The following is a 19,180-nucleotide window of genomic DNA, read 5'->3' on the forward strand; positions in this document are numbered from 1 at the left end:
GGATCTGGTTACAAATGTTTTTCCTAAGATTTCACCAGGTTACCTACTTTTTGGACACACTCAACCCAGGCGTACTCAACCAAGATGAGCATGTCGATCAGGTTTCATCAACATTGAGTCGAAAAAAGCCTGGTTTTCTTCCATCACCTGATGATCCTCTAACACAGCAAGTCAATCCTCGAATGTCTGAAATATGTTCTGGTTCTTATAGTGGGCAGACAAAAACAAGACCTATGATTTTAAGTAAATTTGTTATGTTCATATATCATTAATTATTCCAACTATTTTTTAGCGCGTATATGTTGTTATACAATTGTATTAACATGGCCATTTAAGTCTTTCATATGATTCTAACTAAAACAAATGAGTTTTAATTTCTTTTAAAACTCTTGATGCAAGCAAACGATGAACGGCAGTATTGGGGGAAAAAAACTGGCAGACAATATGTATTTGACCATCAAAACTAGAGAAGACTGAGATAAAGATATGCAGAAAATGAAGCAACACCAGTTCATACACAGTGCTAAACTCACATCATAGAGATGTTTAAGTTCATGGATTTCAAGACTATTAAAGCTCAGGACTTTGGTACAGTCTCCCCATCTACAGCATTTCTCTTGAACCACATGAGAGATGATATGTGCATCTTGCTGTCCTATGGAGTGGAAGTCTTCCTTGCATGATATCCATTTGCACGAATACTCCTATAACAAGCAACTTTGTAAACTTCAGATTGGAAGCCAAAGTCAATTAACTTACAGTGTCCACATTTTTAACTTTAGTTATAATCATTGACTAAGTTTTTCACAAATGTTATTTTTGATTGAAATGTTAATGAAAAGGCAAAAAAAAGAGATTTACTGTGAAATAAGTCAATGGAGATAAGCCTACTAATAGCTCTTGGTGTGTATTGCGGATTTCACCATGATTTGTTTAACTCTATTTTTGTTTTATTTATCTATATATTGATATTTCCTATGAGTTCTTTACGCAGATACACATCTAATCAGAGCCTCTGTTAATGTAATAAAGTATGTTACTGTTCTGTTCTTCTGTTAATAACTAATCTAAAAAGAAAGAAAACAAGTAAATTTGCACTATTGTATGAATATGGCATACACTTATTTTTCCATGTTGAAATCTTATTAATTCATGATATGAAGCCCTAAAATGTTTGTAACAAACAGATGGATGGACTGACAGACTGACCGATGGAAAACGCCAACACTATATCTCTCTGGCTTTGGAAAGGATAATGATTCAACAGAAAGTAGAAATCATCAATAAAAACTTGATGCATCTAAGTTAACTTAGCAATTAGTGAGTTCAATATGTCCTTTAACTGAACAAAAAACAGATGTTTCAAAAACTTAACATGATTTGTCATTTGTTGCAAATATTAAGAAGCACTTACAGGTCCTGGGTTTCAATCACCAACATATGATAAAATAGTTCTCAGTAACAAAAGGCACAAAAATGCAAGAAAAAAATCACTTTAATGTTAAAATAAATATATATAGTTATTCAATAAACGATGTATATTTTGTCATAAAGTACCGGTCCTGGATTGTTCTCAACATCATTTAAGAGCATCAACATCCGCTGGGACAGGTTAACATGTTGTTGAATACACAGCTGCATCATGATGTAATGAAGACCACCTTGTCCACACATACGACCCAGAATCATCAGCCCAAACAATTTGATCCACATGGTGGGTGGGAAATGTTTGTATGTTCCTAAAGAACAAAACATGTTAATGATTTATCATTTCAAGTATAAAAGGCAAGCCTTAAAATTCTTAGAAAGCTTTAACATCTGAAGGTTAATATCACCCTGGCTGTGCAGATCTTGGTAATATACCCATTTAAAAAACATTCCTTAAAGCCACACACCTTGAAATGAAATATCTGGCATAGTAAATTTGGATATAAATAAGAAACATATTTTATCTTTGCCAATTAGAATATATCTGGTGGTTGCAAGGTAGAAATCCGTCTTTCTTGTGCTTTAAAACTTAAAAATAATTGTGTTTCTCGAATTGAACATGTACGTATACAAATCATACATTCAGTTTTAAAATATAAAAAAATAAATTACTTGCTAACTAGACTATAGATTTAATGACAATTTTGCACACTTTCAAATTGCATCTATATGTACTGAGTAACATGCATTTCATTTCAAGGTGTGTGGCTTTAATGTAATAAACAAGAGTGCTAAACTGTCACAAGATACACCCGTTTGAAGGTTTTGGACACCATGCTAAACGCTGGAAATGCACTAAGTGACCTAGTTTTCGACCCGGCATGACCTATATCTGAACTTGACTTAGATATCATTAAGACACAACTTCTGCCCAAATTTGGTGAAGATCGGATGAAAACTCTTTCAATTAAAGAGCTTACACCATGCTAAATCCTTGAAATGCACCCTGTGAACTAGTTTTTGACCCAGCATGACCCATATTTGAACTTGAACTAGATATTGTCTAGATACAACTTCTGACCACATTTGTTGAAGATCAGATGAAAACTACTTCAATAAGAGAGTGGACACCGTGCTAAATGCTTGAAATGCACTAAGTAACCTCGTGACCTAGTTTTTGACCTGGCGTGACCCATATTTGAACTTGACCTAGATAACATTTTGACACAATTTCTGACCAAATTTGGTGAAGATCGGATGATAACTACTTCAATTTGAGAGCGGATACCATGCTTAATCCTTGAAATGTACTAAGTGAACCCCTGACCTTGTTTTTGACCCGGCATGACCCATAATTGAACTTGACTTAGATATTGTCTAGATAAAACTTCTGACCAAAGTTTGTGAAGATTGGATGAAAACTACTTCACTTAGAGAGCAGACACCATGCGAAATGCATGAAATGCTCTAAGTGACCTCGCGACCTAGTTTTTGACCCGGCATAACCCATATTTGAACTTGACCTATATATCATTTACACACAACTTATGACCAAATTTGGTAAAGATCAGATGAAAACTACTCCAATTAGAGAGCCACCAATGCTAAATCCTTCAAATGCACTAAGTGACCCCGTGACCTAGTTTTTGACCTGGCATGACCCATATTCAAACTTGACCTAGATATTGTCTAGATACAACTTCTGACCAAGTTTGGTGAAGATCAGATGAAAACTATTTGAATTAGAGAGTGGACACTGTTATGGACGCCGCCGCCCGCCAAGGGTGAAACTATAATACGTCCCGTTTTTTCAAAACCAGCGTATAAAAATAAGTAATATCCCTCACAGGGTTCAGGTCACACAATTAACTTATAGACAATAGGCAATACTTAATTCATTCACTTCAAACTGTTTCTCTTGACAGATAACAAATGTTCAATCAAATTTTCATTCAAGATCATTTGGTTACAAATTTGAAATATACTAAAATTTGCCTTCATAATGGAAACTTCTATTTTCCAAGCATGCCTTCCACTTCCTTGAGCTGACTTCGTTGAGTTCATGATTAGCAGATGCAATCTGTAAGATTTACTTATAAATAACTCTAAAATAAGTGATTGTTACCCAAAAAATAACAAAATATAAATTCTTTTGTCTAATTACACACTTTCACATACATAAATGTGACACACGCATAAAGGCCCATAACCATCCAATCAAAATATTCAGAAATAGAGGTGCTCATTATACTAACAGTTATGACTAAGTTTGTATACATGTATGTTTTTTCAACTATGTTTTGCAAAATATTCTCATGCAAACCAGGGTTTCCAATTTAATAAGCCACATGTACATTGCATGTAACAGGGGTAAGACAATGCTAACAAGAAATGTGGTTGTCAGAAACACAATGCCCCCTAATGCGCCACTTTGATTTATTTTTTTACCTTTGACCTTTAAGGATGACCTTGATCTTTCACCACTCAAAATGTGCAGCTCCATGAGATACACATGCATGCCAAATATCAAGTTGCTACGTTCAATATTGCAAAAGTTATGAAGAAGGTTAAAGTTTTGGTTAAAGTTTTTGAATTATTTTTTTTGACCTTTGACCTTGAAGGATGACCTTGACTTTGACCTTTCACCACCTAAAATGTGCAGCTCCATGAGATACACATGCATGCCAAAAATCAAGTTGCTATGTTCAATATTGCAAAAGTTAATATGAAGGTTAAAGTTTTGGTTAAAGTTTTGGGACACACACACACACACACACATGGACACATACAATGACAGACAGGCCAAAAACAATATACCCCCGATCTTTCGATCCGGGGGCATAAAAATAATCCTGGTTGTGTTTTTCAAGCAATCTAGCTAAAACAAACAGGTTTAATAAAATAGAAAGATTAACTAAAATGAACATACCAGTTATATAGGGCTATAACTATCATATTGAGTATGTCAACACAAAATCGTGTAATTAGTTGCTAAAAGATACAGAAAGCTTTATATGGGAAAGTGCATGTGTTGACCTCCTTTTTTTGTTACTTTATTTGTACATAAAATGCTTGTCAAGCATACACAAGTTAGTGATTTAAAGTCATACCATTGGTGAGCCTATCAGCTTAATTTTACTCTCTTTTCCAGTCTCTGGTTGCTTGATGTGGCGACTGCAGAAGTGGCTCAGCAAAGCGTCTTCGTTGGAGCAAACAACGCTGCATTCTGGACACCGATTGTGCGCCTCCTTTAAATATAAAACTTTTTGAAACATAAAAATATATTAAACATTTATTTTTCATCATTTTAACCAATAAATACCTACTAAACAAGAACTTTGACATTAACTTAGATAAGAAAACATATATATTATTTTCAATTAAATTGTTAAACAAGAGCTGTCTCCGTAGGATGACGTATGCCCCCAATAAATGCTTTGATAGAAATTATGAGCATTTTTCGAACCCTAAACGCGGACCCTAAGGTCAAGGTCATGGGGTAAAAATTTGTGTGGGTATGGAAAGGCCTTGTCCATATACACATGCATATCAAATATGAATGTTACATCTGAAGCGACAAAAGAAGTTATGAGCATTTTTCGAAACCTAAACACAAAGTGTGACGGACAGACAGACATCAGACAAACAGACAGAAGGACAGTGCGATCACTATATGCCCTCCTTCGGCGGCATAAAAAAGTTAATCCAGAAATGCAAAATAAGTCCCTAACTAGAGAGCGGACACCATACTTAATCCTTAAAATGCACGTAATGTAAGCAAGTTAGTTCAAATAACAATGTACACAATTTCAATACTTTCTTAAAGTTAGTTCAAATAACAATGAACACAATTTCAATATTTTCTTATCACTTAATCAATAATTATTATTTAAAAAAAAACATCCTGACAGTCCCCTCACATTTATGTGACTGAACTATCAGTCAAAAAAACATTTGTTAGCCAACAGGGAGATATCTGTTATGGGAGAAGGTTCAAAATATTTTTGCCATTTCTTATATCACACTGCAAGTGTCAGTGCTACTGGCTCTGGGCATTTTCTATTTTTATCAAACCACTAAATTCAATGTATTTTATTCAGAAAACTTTGCAAAAGACAACCTCAGTGTCTGGACTGACCTGATGCACCAAATCGCACAAGTCAGCTACATCTCTGAAATTATTTCAATACAATCATTTTCATTAATAAAAATAGATAACAAGAGCTGTCAGAGGACAGCGCCCTCGACTATTCGAGTGCTTGACAGTATAACGTAAGCCATCATGGGGAAATTGTTCATATTCAATAATTTATTAGATGATCTTTCAAAAATAAAAAAAGGAAAAAAAAAAAAATTTGGGGAGGGGGTAGGGGGGTTGAGAGGGGGGTATAACATGGGGTGTGGTCATTTATTAGACGATCTGACGATCTTTCAAAAATAAAAAAAGGAAAACAAAAAATTTGGGGGGGGGGGGTGGGGGGGGGGGGGACAGGGATTCTGGGTTGGGGCGTGGGGTATTGCAGTGCTGCAGCTAGGATTTAAAAAGGGCAGGGGGATTTTTTGTCAAAAGGGCACTTTGGACGCGCAGTATTTTGTCAAAAGGGCACTTTCGAGCGCGCGGGCGTTTCTAGAATGCTTCCTCATGCATGTTAATTTATGTGTTATCAATAATTGTAAGAATAAATTATTCCCATTGTCATTAAACAATTCAAATTTAATTACTTCAATGAGGAATAAATTAATTACAATGTATTTTAATAAGAGATTTATTAATCATCATATGTAAAAAAAAAAAAAAAAAAAAAAAAAAAAAAAATGTAAGGGCAGGGGGGGGCCCTAGGAAGGTCAGGGCGGAGTTTCGGGAGGGCAGGGCGGGGCGCCCTTCGATTTAGGCCTAGCTGGAGCACTGGTATTGCACGGGTGGAATCCATTGTGGTATTCAGGTAAGTGTTGTTTTGTCAAAGTATTAATAAAATCTTATCATAAATAAAGAAGTTATGTGAATTTAAGCAAAATGTCCAATTCTCAAAGTAAAAAAGGGGCCATAATTCTATCAAAATGCTTGATTCAGTGGTCTAATCTTGTTTATAGGTTGGGGTCATGTTGGTAAACAAGTATGAACAAGAGCGCCGCATGACGGAGCAATATACGCCCGATTCGTGTGCCATTGGAGATGGACTAATTGAAAATGGACTAATTGACCCTATGACCTAGTTTTTTACCTGGCATGACCCATATTCGAACTTGGCCTAGATATCAACTAGATGCAACTACTGACCAAGTTTGGTGAAGATAAGATTTATACAATTTGAATTAGAGTCCGGACAAAGTAAAATGCACTAATTGACCCTTTGACCTAGTTTTTGACCCAGCATGACCCATATTCGGACTTGACCTAGATATCAACTAGATGCAACTACTGACCAAGTTTGGTGAAGATCGGATGAATACAATTTGAATTAGAGTCCGGACAAAGTGGCGCCGTTGAAAATGCACTAATTGACCCTATGACCTAGTTTTTGACCCGGCATGACCCATATTCGAACTTGGCCTATATATCAACTAGATGCAACTGCTGACCAAGTTTGGTGAAGATCGGATGAATACAATTTGAAATAGAGTCCGGACAAAGTGGCCCCTTTGAAAATGCACTTATTGACCCTATGACCTAGTTTTTGACCCGGCATGACCCATATTCGAACTTGGCCTAGATATCAACTAGATGCAACTGCTGACCAAGTTTGGTGAAGATCGGATGAATACAATTTGAATTAGAGTCCGGACAAAGTGATGCCTTCCGCCCGCCCGCCCGCCAAGGGGTTTCACATAATACGTCCCGTATTTTATACGGGCGTATAAAAATATAATAGCAATATGTCAAAGGACATAGGAAATATTTGGGGTAGTACGCAAATTTTAACATAGATTTATCAATGATATGCATATTCTGAGTATAAAAGGGGCCGTAATTCTATCAAAATGCTTGATAAAGTGGTCTCCTCTTGTTTGTAGGTTAAAGGTCATGTTGGTAAACAAGTATGCAATATAACAAAGCAATATGTTAAAGGACATAGGAAATATTTGGGGTAGTACGCACAATTTAACATAGATTTATCAATAATATGCATATTCTAAGTATAAAAGGGGCAATAATTCTGTCAAAATGCTTGATACAGTGGTCTGCTCTTGTTTATAGGTTGGGATCATGTTGGTAAACAAGTATGCAAAATATGAAAGCAATATGTCAATGGACATTGAAAATATTTGAAGTAGTACGCAAACTTTAACATTTGCACGCTCACGGAAACGCCAACGCCGGGGTGAGTAGGATAGCTCCACTATATATATTTCATATATAATAGTCCAGCTAAAATACAGTCAACAATTAAAGAGTTGTTGTCACTGGGAATGTGATCTTGCATATATACACTTCATGTTGACAACATATTATTTTCAATTAAATTGTTAAACAAGATCTGTCTCCATAGGATGACGTATGCCCCCAATAAATGCTTTGATAGAAATTATGAGCATTTTTCGAAATCTGAATGCATTTTTTGAACCCTAAACACGGACCCTAAGGTCAAGGTCATGGGGTAAAAATTTGTGTGCGTATGGAAAGGCCTTGTCCATGTACACATGCATATCAAATATGAATGTTACATCTGAAGCGACAAAAGAAGTTATGAGCATTTTTCGAAACCTAAACACAAAGTGTGACGGACGGACAGACAGACATCAGATAAACAGACGGAAGGACAGTGCGATCACTATATGCCCTCCTTCGGCGGCATAAAAAACGTTAATTTAGAAATGCAAAATAAGTCCCAAACTAGAGAGCGGACACCATACTTAATCCTTGAAATGCACTAAGTGACCCTGTGACCTAGTTTTTGACCCGGCATGACCCATATTCGAACATGACCTAGATGTTGTCTTGATACAACTTCTGACCAATTTTGGTAAAGATCAGATGAAAACTACTTCAATTAGAGAGCAGACACCATGCTTAAACCTTAAAATGCACTAAGTGACCCCATGGTCTAGTTTTTGACCCGGCATGGCCCATATTCGAGCTTGACCTAGATATTGCCTAGATACAACTTCTGACCAAGTTTGGTAAAGATCAGATGAAAACTATTTGAATTAGAGAGCGGACAAGAAAGTGTGACAGACAGACAGACAGTGCGAAAACTATATACCCTCTTTTCTTCGAAAGGGGGCATAAAAAATGTGGAGTAAAATATATACAAATGTGTTCTTTTTCTTTGCAGACTGACTTACCTATCAAAATAGTTACATAAACAAATATGTATAATTATATTGTTAATATTATGCGCATAAATAAAACATTTGCTATTTCATGTAAAATTAATTGTAGACAGCAAATAATGAAACAAGAAACCGTTTGAGACGGGTGATGCTCCACAAAGGTTTTTTTGTCACAATATTGCACTATATATTCAGATAAAAGGAAACGTCTTGAGGGGCATAACTTTGGACAAAATAATACAATGGATGGTTTAGTAACTTAAAAATTTCAAAGGGCCATAACTCTGAAATAATCTAACCAGAACCCACTAATAACATGCGCATCTCCTCAAGGTAGTTAAGCTTCCCATAAAGCTTCATTGTATTCCAGTCAGTAGTTGGGGAGAAATAGCCCGGACAAGAATTGCACTATATGTACAGTTATTAGAAAATTTCAAAGGGCCATAACTCTATGAAAAATCATCCGACCATAACCGGCTTATAATATGCACATCTCCTGTTGGTAGTGAAGCTTCCCATAAAATTTCATTGAATTCATGTAATAAGTTGCTGAGAAATAGCTCGGACAAGAATTGCACTATATGTACAATGGAAAATTTCAAATGGCCATAACTCTGTGGAAAATCATCCGACGAGAACCGGCTGATAATATGCACATCTCCTGTTGGTAGTGAAGCATCCCATAAAGTTTCATTGAATTCCCGTCATTAGTTGCTGAGAAATTGCTCGGACAAGAATTGCTCTATATGTACAATGGAAAATTTCAAAGGGCCATAACTCTGTGAAAAATCATCCGACCAGAACCCGCTGATAATATGCACATCTCCTCTTGGTAGTGATGCTTCCCATAAAGTTTCATTGAATTACAGTCATTAGTTGCTGAGAAATAGCCCAGACAAGAATTGCACTATATACACAGTAAATGGAAAATTTCAAAGGGCCATAACTCTGTAAAAAATCATCCGACCAGAACCCGCTGATAATATGCACATCTCCTCTTGGTAGTAAATCTTCCCATGAAGATTCATTGAATTCCGGTCATTAATTGCTGAGAAATAGTCCTGACAAGAATTGCACTATATGTACAGTTAATAAAAAATTTAAAAGGGCCATAACTCTGTGACAAATCATCCGACCAAAACCCGCTGATAATATGCACATTTCCTCTTAATAGTGAAGCTTCCCATTAAGTTTCATTGAATTCCGGCCTTTAGTTGCTGAGAAATAGCCCGGACAAAAATTGTTCACGGACGGACAGACGGACTGACGAAGCGGCGACTATATGCTCCCCCCCAAATTTTTTGGGGGAGCATAAAATGTCAAATTAACATGGATAATAGAAAATATTGTGAAATACTTTATTTATAAATTAGAAACTAGATAACACTTCTAAAATGATTGCAAGTTTCCATGACTCATTGAGGAATAAACCATGTAAAATGTTAGTTTTGCAAATTTATATAGTTATGGGAAACAACTACATTAAATTTAAATATCAAAGCTTTTTTTATAATTGTATATGTACCGGTAAAACACCGCTTCATTCGTAAGAATGTCATTTGAGCCTAGATGAAGATACAGCTGTTGAACATCCATCTTCCGCAAGTCTCTCAACAATGCATGGCGAAAACGATCACAAGAAAATTTGGCACCTTTGAAAACAGAGTTGGCGAATGTCTGTGTAAATAAATCACAAATATACATGAATGAATACACAAGGAAAATTCATGCTTTGCCTCAAGATTAAAATGAAAAGTTTGCAATTACAATTCCCTACAATCTGTAAAATATTCCACACGCTTAAATAAAATATATAACCATGCAAATTAGTTAGAAAACGCAATGATGCCAATCATTGCACATAAGCATAATAAGTTTAACTTTATATTGATGACAAATACTGTAATCATACGAAGCTTAGGACTTGACATTTGAACTGTTTAAGTATAAAGAAATGAAATAATTACATCATTTATAGAAACTATGAGTATCACGTTTAAATGGTGGCATTTCGTGTTTTCTCAAAAATGTTTACAAAAACAGTAAACATTTAAACGACTGTTGATATCAACATAATCCATTTTAGTTCATTACGTTACAATGTTGCAAAACTTATTAAAAGCTGTTAAAAAAAGACTGGTATACATTTGTATCATGTATGCCAGATGGCCCTTATTCACAACAGCGTAAACATAACAAAACACCATGTACGACCTAGACGGCTTGAATATTTGACACACGTCGGCACAAAGTGCTCGGGAAAATTTTCCAGCTATTTGTTGCATGATCATTCCCCGAATTGTCTTGAACATTTGACGCGCGTCAGCACAACGTGCATGAGGAAATTTTTTCCGACATTTATTCATCCGCATTCATTTTTAATTTAATAAACAGATACTCGTTTTTATGTACATCTTGTTAGGTAGAAAATAATAAAAAATTTACACAGATGTAGTCTTATTGAAGAAATGTGGGATCAATATTTATTTGTCTTTGTTATAAAATACTATGGCATGTAAGTAGAAAATGTGTACCCAATGACTCAACAACAGCAAGAACAGTTGGTTTTAATATGACGTCATTGCCCAAATGGGTTATGATCTGAATATAACTTCTGGAAATAATCATTACTTTCAGTTTGGAAATGCGATGTCAATGACGCTTTTATAACTGACATATGGATACCGTTTAAACGGTAACCTTTTGTTTATTTCATTAATCATTTCGTTTTAACGTTTAGAAAAATGTGTACATGTGATACCATTAATAGAAACAAACCTGAAACTGTAATTACTGTTCTATACCATTGTCATTACATATTCTCATCAGAGATTGGCAGGCATTTGACAGCTATATCATCAGGAAGAATATCCTTAATCCGATGAGCATTGGAGTCCCCAGCAATACGGTTCACTTTTCTCCTGTCTTGGGCACCTGAAAAAATAAAAGGAAAATGCTTCCTGACACAACACTGCATCCTGTTCAAAAGAGCCTGCGTAATAAATCTACTAATTATAAAAAGACAAGTCTTAACAACCAAAATACTACCTTAACAATACTATTGCAACAAGACTAATAAGGACGACTAAACTTGTCTTATGTGTATCTAACTACACAAAAAGAATATAAACAAAACAGATCAATCACGCTTTAATAAAAATAAAGGTCACACAAGTTAAAAAGCACTAGTTTTCAATAATCAATAAGTGTCAAAATTGCAATACACTGGTCAGTGTTCAGTGCAAATATCACTATGAACATGTCAAAAGTGTCAATTATTGCACTAGTGTGTAACACACTGAATGTGTCCAAATGCGCGAAACACCTGTTTTTTAATAATTAGTATTAAAGTGTCACTCAAAATTGCAATCCACTGGTAAGTGTTCATTCAATGCAAATATCACACAGTCACTATAAACACATCAAAAGCGTCAATTATTGCACTAGTGTAAAACACACTGTAAGTGTCCAAATGCGCGAAGCACGTGTTTTTAATAGATCACAAAATGGGTAATAAAACGCACAGTTGAACTTAAGATGAAAAGTAAACAAAAATCCTTCGTTCACTCACACCGAGTAACTAGGACTTGGTCGCGAAAATGAATGCCACTTTGAATTATACACTTTACAACGTCGAAATACACCAAATCACAATTAAAAGATAGCTATTGTAAGTTCAAAAACAAAACTGAAATATATAAGCGCCGAAATGACTTCTTGATCTCAAAACAATGTCACAAACGTATACAATACCGGATCTCAACCGTTTGAAAGCTCGTGTGCAATCAAAAGGGAAGATTATTCCAACGATGTTTTTTTCTTGTTTCTCCATTCGGTACCCCTCGCACGTTATTTGATTACGCTTTCTTCATATATGGTCATATTACACTCATTCATAACGTTTATTTATAGATGTTTGTGTTGTGACATATATGGTTATGATTACCATATAAGGTAAAGACGGCCAGGGACCAGAGTCGCTCTGTTAACAAGGCTGTTTATTAAAGCCATTATTTGTTGGATATATCCCCTATGTTGTATGACAGTTTAAGGCCGCAGATACATGTTTTTTTTTTCTTCATGATTGCTTACTCCTTTAAGTGGGCATCTTCTTACTTTACTTTTGTTGTTTTGCTGTAAAAGTTACGTTTCCCTGACAGTTAAAGGCTGCAGGTAGTCTTTCACCAGTTTTACTAGCGCTTTTACTTTATACAAATATTGGTTGTTTTATGTCTGACTGGTTAAGGTCGCAGCTCCAATTATTTACATATAGGTCTAAGTCAATTTTGTTGACAATAAGGTTAAGCAGTTCTTATTAACACTGCTTTTTTCTGGCAGTGTTTTTCTTATGGAGCATACACATATAATTAAGTTATGCTTATTCTAGTGATCGTTGAACACCAATCCTATTGTTTTCAATTAATTTACTTCACTAGGTTTTATAATTTGTTATTAATTAGCAGATGGATGATTTAAGCCTAGCTTATAATGCTTATTTGTCCTTAATTTTCACATATCTGACCTTAATCGTAAGGCTACGTTTATATTCATTCAGGGGCAACTACCCCCTTTTCGAATTGCGGTCCTCTCCCGTACTTCATGGGCGGCGGGGTTCCCGTTCCGGTCCCCTTTGTGGCGTGTTTTTACCACCCATTATGCCTTTCTGGAAAGAATCTGTTCTATTTTTATCTTTTTTATGGCATTTTATAATAAATGCCCGTTTTCAATCAACAATATTGTGTTTGTTCTTTCCTTCAAGTCATACGAGTCCGTCCGGTCTATGACCTTTTCATTACCACCGAGGACAATACATAAATAATATTTTATGCACACATAAAAGATTTTATGTCATTGTACGATTTCTTAATTGTTGAACATTATATTGGTTCAAGCCTTATATTTAATTACTTGTGTATAACCTCAGGGTGGGGTCACATGGGCTCTTTTGACCAATCAAATTCAGTGTTGGCCATTGTGGCCCTTTGTATCCTTTTAGACTAACGAGGAATCCAATATGGTCGAAATTAACAACCCACCTCCACCCCTTCTCCGCCATAAGGTTTTGACTCCCGTACTATGTATGTTTTTACCTGTGTGTAAAACACATTTGTTTCTTATTTTACTGTTATACGCATCAAATATTTTTCTTTTATACTTATTTTGGGCGTGTTTTTCCCGCCGTCATCACATTCAAATTCATGTTTTTGTATGTGTATATACGCGTGGCGTGTTTTTACCACCCATTATGCCTTTCTGGAAAGAATCTGTTCTATTTTTATCTTTCTTATGGCATTTTTTACCACCCATTATGCCTTTCTGGAAAGAATCTGTTCTATGTTTATCTTTTTTATGGCATTTTATAATAAATGCCCGTTTTCAATCAACAATATTGTGTTTGTTCTTTCCTTCAAGTCATACGAGTCCGTCCGGTCTATGACCTTTTCATTACCACCGAGGACAATACATAAATTCACAATGGAAAGTTATAAAACGTTAAATCAATATATAGGTGAAATAAATGTTGCAAAAGAAAACACACACGCGTAAATGGTTCCATTCTTAGACTGATTTCTTTGAAGGGTATGACTACACTGTTTCCATTTTCTAATAAATGTTAAATATTCAGAGCCTTGTGGATCTTAATCCCCAGCCCTTTTTGGCATCGTGGCAGCCAGATATTTGTACATGAAAATATACTCAATCAATACGTATGTATTCATATGTGAATAATTGGTTTGACTGTAGTTCTTTTCCACCGGGAGCTTGTTAATACCAAATAACACTTTAAATAAATTTTCATCAACCTCAACAGCCAGGGCCAATCTAACACACTAAATGAACAGCGAGGTGTTAAAGTGCTCACGTTTTGTGACATCTCCATTTCTTGTTATACAACCAACTGTCCCATGTCAACGTGACTTGGTGTGAAATCACCAAATGTTGTTAAAGGGGCCTTTTCACAGATTTTGGCATTTTTTAACTTATTCATTAAATGCTTTATATTGATAAATGTAAACATTGGATCGTAAAAGCTCCAGTTAAAAATCAAGAATAAAATTAAAAAAAGGAAAAGAACATTGCCCGGAGCAGGTTTCGAACCAGTGACCCCTGGAGTCCTGCCAGAGTCCTGAAGTAAAAACGCTTTAGCCTACTGAGCTATTCCGCCGAGTACACACACTTGTCGTATTTTATACCTTATATAAGCAATCTTCGTAGTTTCACAAAATTTAACGACAAAAACAGAACTCTCCAAATTATTCAATCGTTTCGCGTTGCAACGCTTTATAATTTTTAGGTTTTAAAATCGTCAAAAGATGCATATAATGGCTATATTAGACCATGGTAAATGTTCAGTATAACTGTTTCCTCTCAAATATCATAACTAAAACGAAAATTTGCGAATCTGAAACAACTTTTTTCAATTTTGTCAATTTACCAAAGCGTGAAAAGATCCCTTTAAAGTAACGTGTCCACACATTGGGACAATATGTAATGCGATAACCTAATTTTGAAAAATGAGTTGCGTCTAAGATTATGCAATAGCGAACATATTCCTTGCCTTCAGCGAGTGAGAGTAGTTTTAGACAATTAATCATAAACCAATCGAGCATGTTTTTTACACGTTTGGATATAAGTGAAGACCGCTTGCAAATACCTGTAGCATGTGTGGATTCAAAAAAATAGGAATATTTATATTTTTATACCAATATTCGGATACTGAATAACTATCCGGTATCCGGATATTCGGATATTCGAATAATGGTTGACATCCATAGAATTAATGTATATTAAATCTCGTTATTTGTATATTCTTATCTAAAGTATTTCTGTTTCTTGCATCAATAAATCAGGTTTGATTGTATTTTCATCAACTAGAAAACTATCATACATTAAAACATACCAGCACATATCATTGAATCTCTTATTATCGGTCATCCTCATAGTATCGCGCTTTTAACGAAAAACTGTCAAGAAGTGCTGGAAAGTTAATGGTTTTTCAATTTTTAGAACTTGTAATTTATTTCATGGTTATTCACGACTATAACGACGATCATTCTTATGATTTCCGGTGTTCTTTGGAATGTAAGTCATGTTTATTCCAGGGTGATGCTATGATTTTTAATTACGTAACACACAATTATGTTAGTGTGTTAGTGTGTTTATGGATAAATAGTACCTTCAAATGTTTTTAGAACTAGCACATACGCATAGTAACAAATCTTAGCAACCAATCAGAAGGGCCGATACTATGAGACAATTGTGCATGAAACAGATTACTACAAGGAGCCAGTATTTTGTCAAAACATTGTCCATTTAAATGCAGTTTTCGTTGTTATGTCCAAGAATATACATTCAAATATATATTGACATATAACACATGCGATTTTTATTTATTTATTCACTTCCAAAATTCGTATGTATTCATTAAGAGGGCCGATACTATGGACAGACATTTTCCTGTTGATGTGATAGTCTGATCGTCGATTGATAAGCAATTAAATATAAGTGCTTTTAAACTCATAAACAGAAACTCTGCCATAGTTTAATTAATTAAATGAGGAGCAATGGTTGACAAAAAATTACTATTACCATGTAAGAAGCTGTAATCGTATGTTTTGAATCGTGTATGCCTTCTTACTTTCCAATGCGTTATAATATTTCTAGATTACTTGGAGCAACAACTTAATGTATATTTCACATGAATACACATGCCTTCTAATAAGATCAATACTTCGAGGTTTAAAAAGAACACGATTCAAGTCAACAGATAATCTCTGGAGCCCCCTTGCAATAACCTTTTTCGAAAAAAGTGTAACTTAGATCGTATCTTAATATATTCATATACGGATATTGCGCACGGCTTAAAACCACGAGACAACAAACAATGCCATGTTTTAGGTCTAATGACAAACTCAAATACAAATAAGGCTGCTGTTAGTCTTGATGAAAATGGATGGCGTTAGCAAATCACAAGTTCACATGACCTCATATCCAATTTCAAGTACAATCAATATCTACTATTGCCATTTTTGTATGTCCCGTATATTGTCCCTAAAAGCGAAAACTTTTCCTACAAAGTCATAGCGTCATAACAATCACGTGGTCTTTCGGTGTCTGATGTTGTAAGAGAGTATAAAAAGGATGCACTGCTAAATACAATGGAAAGAACAAAAAAATTGTTGAAAAGAATGCTTCACCAGTTTAATTTAGTTGTCGTGTTGATTGCAATATGCGGTGGCCATGCTCTTTTATTTGAAAGTCCGATCATTGAACACGCGGTGAATGCCAAAAGTAGCCCGAATGTGCTATGCATTGCCGAACATTGTGGTCGGCAATCGGCTGCCTGCGTCACCGACGCCAACTGCCGACACAACATGGAGTGCATTACGAAGTGTGGACTTACAAACCAGAAGTGTATGTACGAATGCATGAACACGTATGAGGACGCCGTGTTCGACGCCTTCATGAAATGCATGGTTGACGACAACCACTGCCTAACATTGACGCCACCAGATCCGACATTCCGTTGCTCTCCGCCGGTGTCGACATTGAGCAATTTTAGTTTATCCGAACTTACTGGTCAGTGGTATATAGCCCTTGGGTTAAACAAGGACTACGACTGTTTCGACTGTCAAATTTCGACGTACAAACCCGTGCCGACCTCAAGCAATTACACACTCACCGAACTTTATGACGTTATAATGTTGAATGGAAGTACACGTCACGAGATGACCACACAGCAGGTCGCGCAGCTTGATCCGCTAAAACCCGGCGTGCTGGACTTAACCAACCACATGATGGGGATAACAATGTACGAGAAGTGGCAAATAGTTGGTAAGTTGCATTGCGGTAGAAAAAAATACACACATCAGAAGTGCAATCAAGTAGTCCATTGGGGATTTGATGCATCATCACTTTATATGAGTGAACATATAGGCAATCTGGCACTGGAACAAATATAATATTTTATATACATGTATATTAATACAATAGACGATATTACCAAAACGAAATACGTGTACACTTGGTAACGAAAAAACACTCACTTGGCAGAATGAACTTATATGTTTTGGTGGATTTTAACTTTAACCCATTTTCCTCACATTTCCAACAGTATTTTTCATACTCTTGCCATACTAATTGCCATTATCCGTTTCGTTTCTAACAATTCTCATCAAGCTATTTTTACCAAAGACGTCATAAACATCAACGCGTTGTAGCAAAATAAATCAGTTTTTAACAGCAGGTTTTAGTAATTTAAAAAAAAACATGATCAGTGCCGGATTAGCAACATTGGGACTCATGGCAGTGAAATGTTTCGGGCCCAATCCCCTCCAGGTCCCTAGTCGGCCAGGTGTCTACACAAACGTCAGTGCCCAATCGTTTTTATTAGCCTACCAGTGCGAAGGCTGGCAAGAAATCACATATTAAAATGTCCTTTTATAAGTATAAAATGACATTATGATACCGTTATACCAATAAGAAATTAAAATTATTAAATTTAGAATTTGGAAAACAATTACTGTAGTCTGTATATTCACGGTCTCATGGGGCCCCTTAAAGTCGCGGGGCCCGTAGGCAGTTGCTTACTCTGCCTACTGGGTAATCCGGGACTGACCCTGATGAAAAAGACACAATACAAGTAATTGTCGGTTCATATGAATTTTTTTAAAATTGTCGCTAATATGGAATGAAAGAAAACACTTGATTTTTCCTTGCGTTGCAATGTCTCCCATGTTATGATTCATGCTTTTTTGTATATAATGTCTTGACACGCAATTTACAAAGTGGTTTAAGTAACTGATTGGTTTACAGTGTGGAGTAAATTTTGAAAATATTTTTTTCACAAATGTATTTTTCAGATTTTCCGTGGTCGGGCAACTACATCATCGTCTACTACTGCGGACACATGTCAGCCGACTGGTGGTACGAAGGAGGGCTCGTGTATTCCCGGCAACCGACAATTAGTCCAGAAGATTACTCGACAATCTCCGAAGCTGTGCGACAAAAACTGGGTCACGACGTTAACGACTACTGTCGACCACGGACGACGCCCTGTTCTAACATATCGATGTAACACTATGTACAACCAATTACATATATTGTCAACACTGCGAATCAATCCCCAACGGAATTTATAGCCACTCGAATAACCATTATCATGTATCCTAGTCCATTTACTTATAAAGCAATTCGGCGACACAAATTCGTTATTTTTAATTTTGTTAATAATTAGCAAAATTGCGATTGCGCGTCGGTGACTCGACCGCGGTCAACAGTATTGTTTCCTAAGGTATGCAACGCTTAACTGAGCCGCGTTATGGCAATATAGGTCCTATGTCATGTAGCGTAGCTCCGGTATACAAACTCGATACATATTCTATTCCTGTGTGATAAACGAACGCGCTGCAAGTGTTAACTGGACTCAAACGCATTTCGCACATTCACCACACACATACACATCTCGTGTGTGCATTTT

At 35.8% G+C, this 19,180-nt stretch overlaps 2 protein-coding genes across 9 annotated transcripts; one reads left to right on the top strand and one right to left on the bottom strand.

Moving 5' to 3' along the window:
- Positions 1-368: 368 nt before the first annotated feature.
- On the bottom strand, positions 369-12,494 carry LOC127847922 (uncharacterized). 5 transcript variants are annotated; one of them, XM_052380165.1, is made up of 8 exons: positions 12,454-12,494; positions 11,505-11,634; positions 10,226-10,352; positions 5,567-5,600; positions 4,539-4,676; positions 3,424-3,508; positions 1,558-1,739; positions 369-704 (listed from the first exon to the last, which is right to left on the bottom strand). In XM_052380165.1, the coding sequence occupies exons 2-8, from the start codon at positions 11,524-11,526 to the stop codon at positions 381-383; spliced, it is 912 nt and encodes a 303-aa protein (XP_052236125.1). In that variant the 5' UTR covers positions 11,527-11,634; positions 12,454-12,494; the 3' UTR covers positions 369-380. The 5 variants fall into 5 exon arrangements, with proteins under 5 accessions (XP_052236125.1, XP_052236122.1, XP_052236133.1 ...); XM_052380162.1 differs by having other exon boundaries at positions 10,226-10,377; XM_052380173.1 differs by having other exon boundaries at positions 11,479-11,634.
- Positions 12,495-15,202: 2,708 nt separating this feature from the next.
- LOC127847942 (uncharacterized) lies at positions 15,203-18,812 on the top strand. 4 transcript variants are annotated; one of them, XM_052380196.1, is made up of 3 exons: positions 15,203-15,268; positions 16,780-17,535; positions 18,564-18,812. In XM_052380196.1, the coding sequence occupies exons 2-3, from the start codon at positions 16,860-16,862 to the stop codon at positions 18,776-18,778; spliced, it is 891 nt and encodes a 296-aa protein (XP_052236156.1). In that variant the 5' UTR covers positions 15,203-15,268; positions 16,780-16,859; the 3' UTR covers positions 18,779-18,812. The 4 variants fall into 4 exon arrangements, with proteins under 4 accessions (XP_052236156.1, XP_052236171.1, XP_052236178.1 ...); XM_052380211.1 differs by having other exon boundaries at positions 15,239-15,364; XM_052380218.1 differs by lacking the exon at positions 15,203-15,268 and adding an exon at positions 15,381-15,783.
- The last annotated feature ends 368 nt before the right edge of the window (positions 18,813-19,180 follow it).

Source organism: Dreissena polymorpha, chromosome 1 (genome assembly GCF_020536995.1).
Source record: "Dreissena polymorpha isolate Duluth1 chromosome 1, UMN_Dpol_1.0, whole genome shotgun sequence".
Classification (NCBI taxonomy): domain Eukaryota; kingdom Metazoa; phylum Mollusca; class Bivalvia; order Myida; family Dreissenidae; genus Dreissena; species Dreissena polymorpha.

Bases quoted from the DNA above. Each gene is read 5' to 3' on its own strand.
- LOC127847942 (XM_052380196.1), top strand. From the start codon at position 16,860: ATGGAAAGAACAAAAAAATTGTTGAAAAGAATGCTTCACCAGTTTAAT. The intron at 17,536-18,563 runs GTAAGTTGCATT...TGTATTTTTCAG, and splicing joins CGAGAAGTGGCAAATAGTTG to ATTTTCCGTGGTCGGGCAAC.
- LOC127847922 (XM_052380154.1), bottom strand. From the start codon at position 10,404: ATGTATATTTGTGATTTATTTACACAGACATTCGCCAACTCTGTTTTC. The intron at 4,677-5,566 runs GTCAGTCCAGAC...TTATATTTAAAG, and splicing joins TGTGCGATTTGGTGCATCAG to GAGGCGCACAATCGGTGTCC. The intron at 1,740-3,423 runs GCAAATTTTAGT...TTTGTTCTTTAG, and splicing joins TAGAAGTTTCCATTATGAAG to GAACATACAAACATTTCCCA.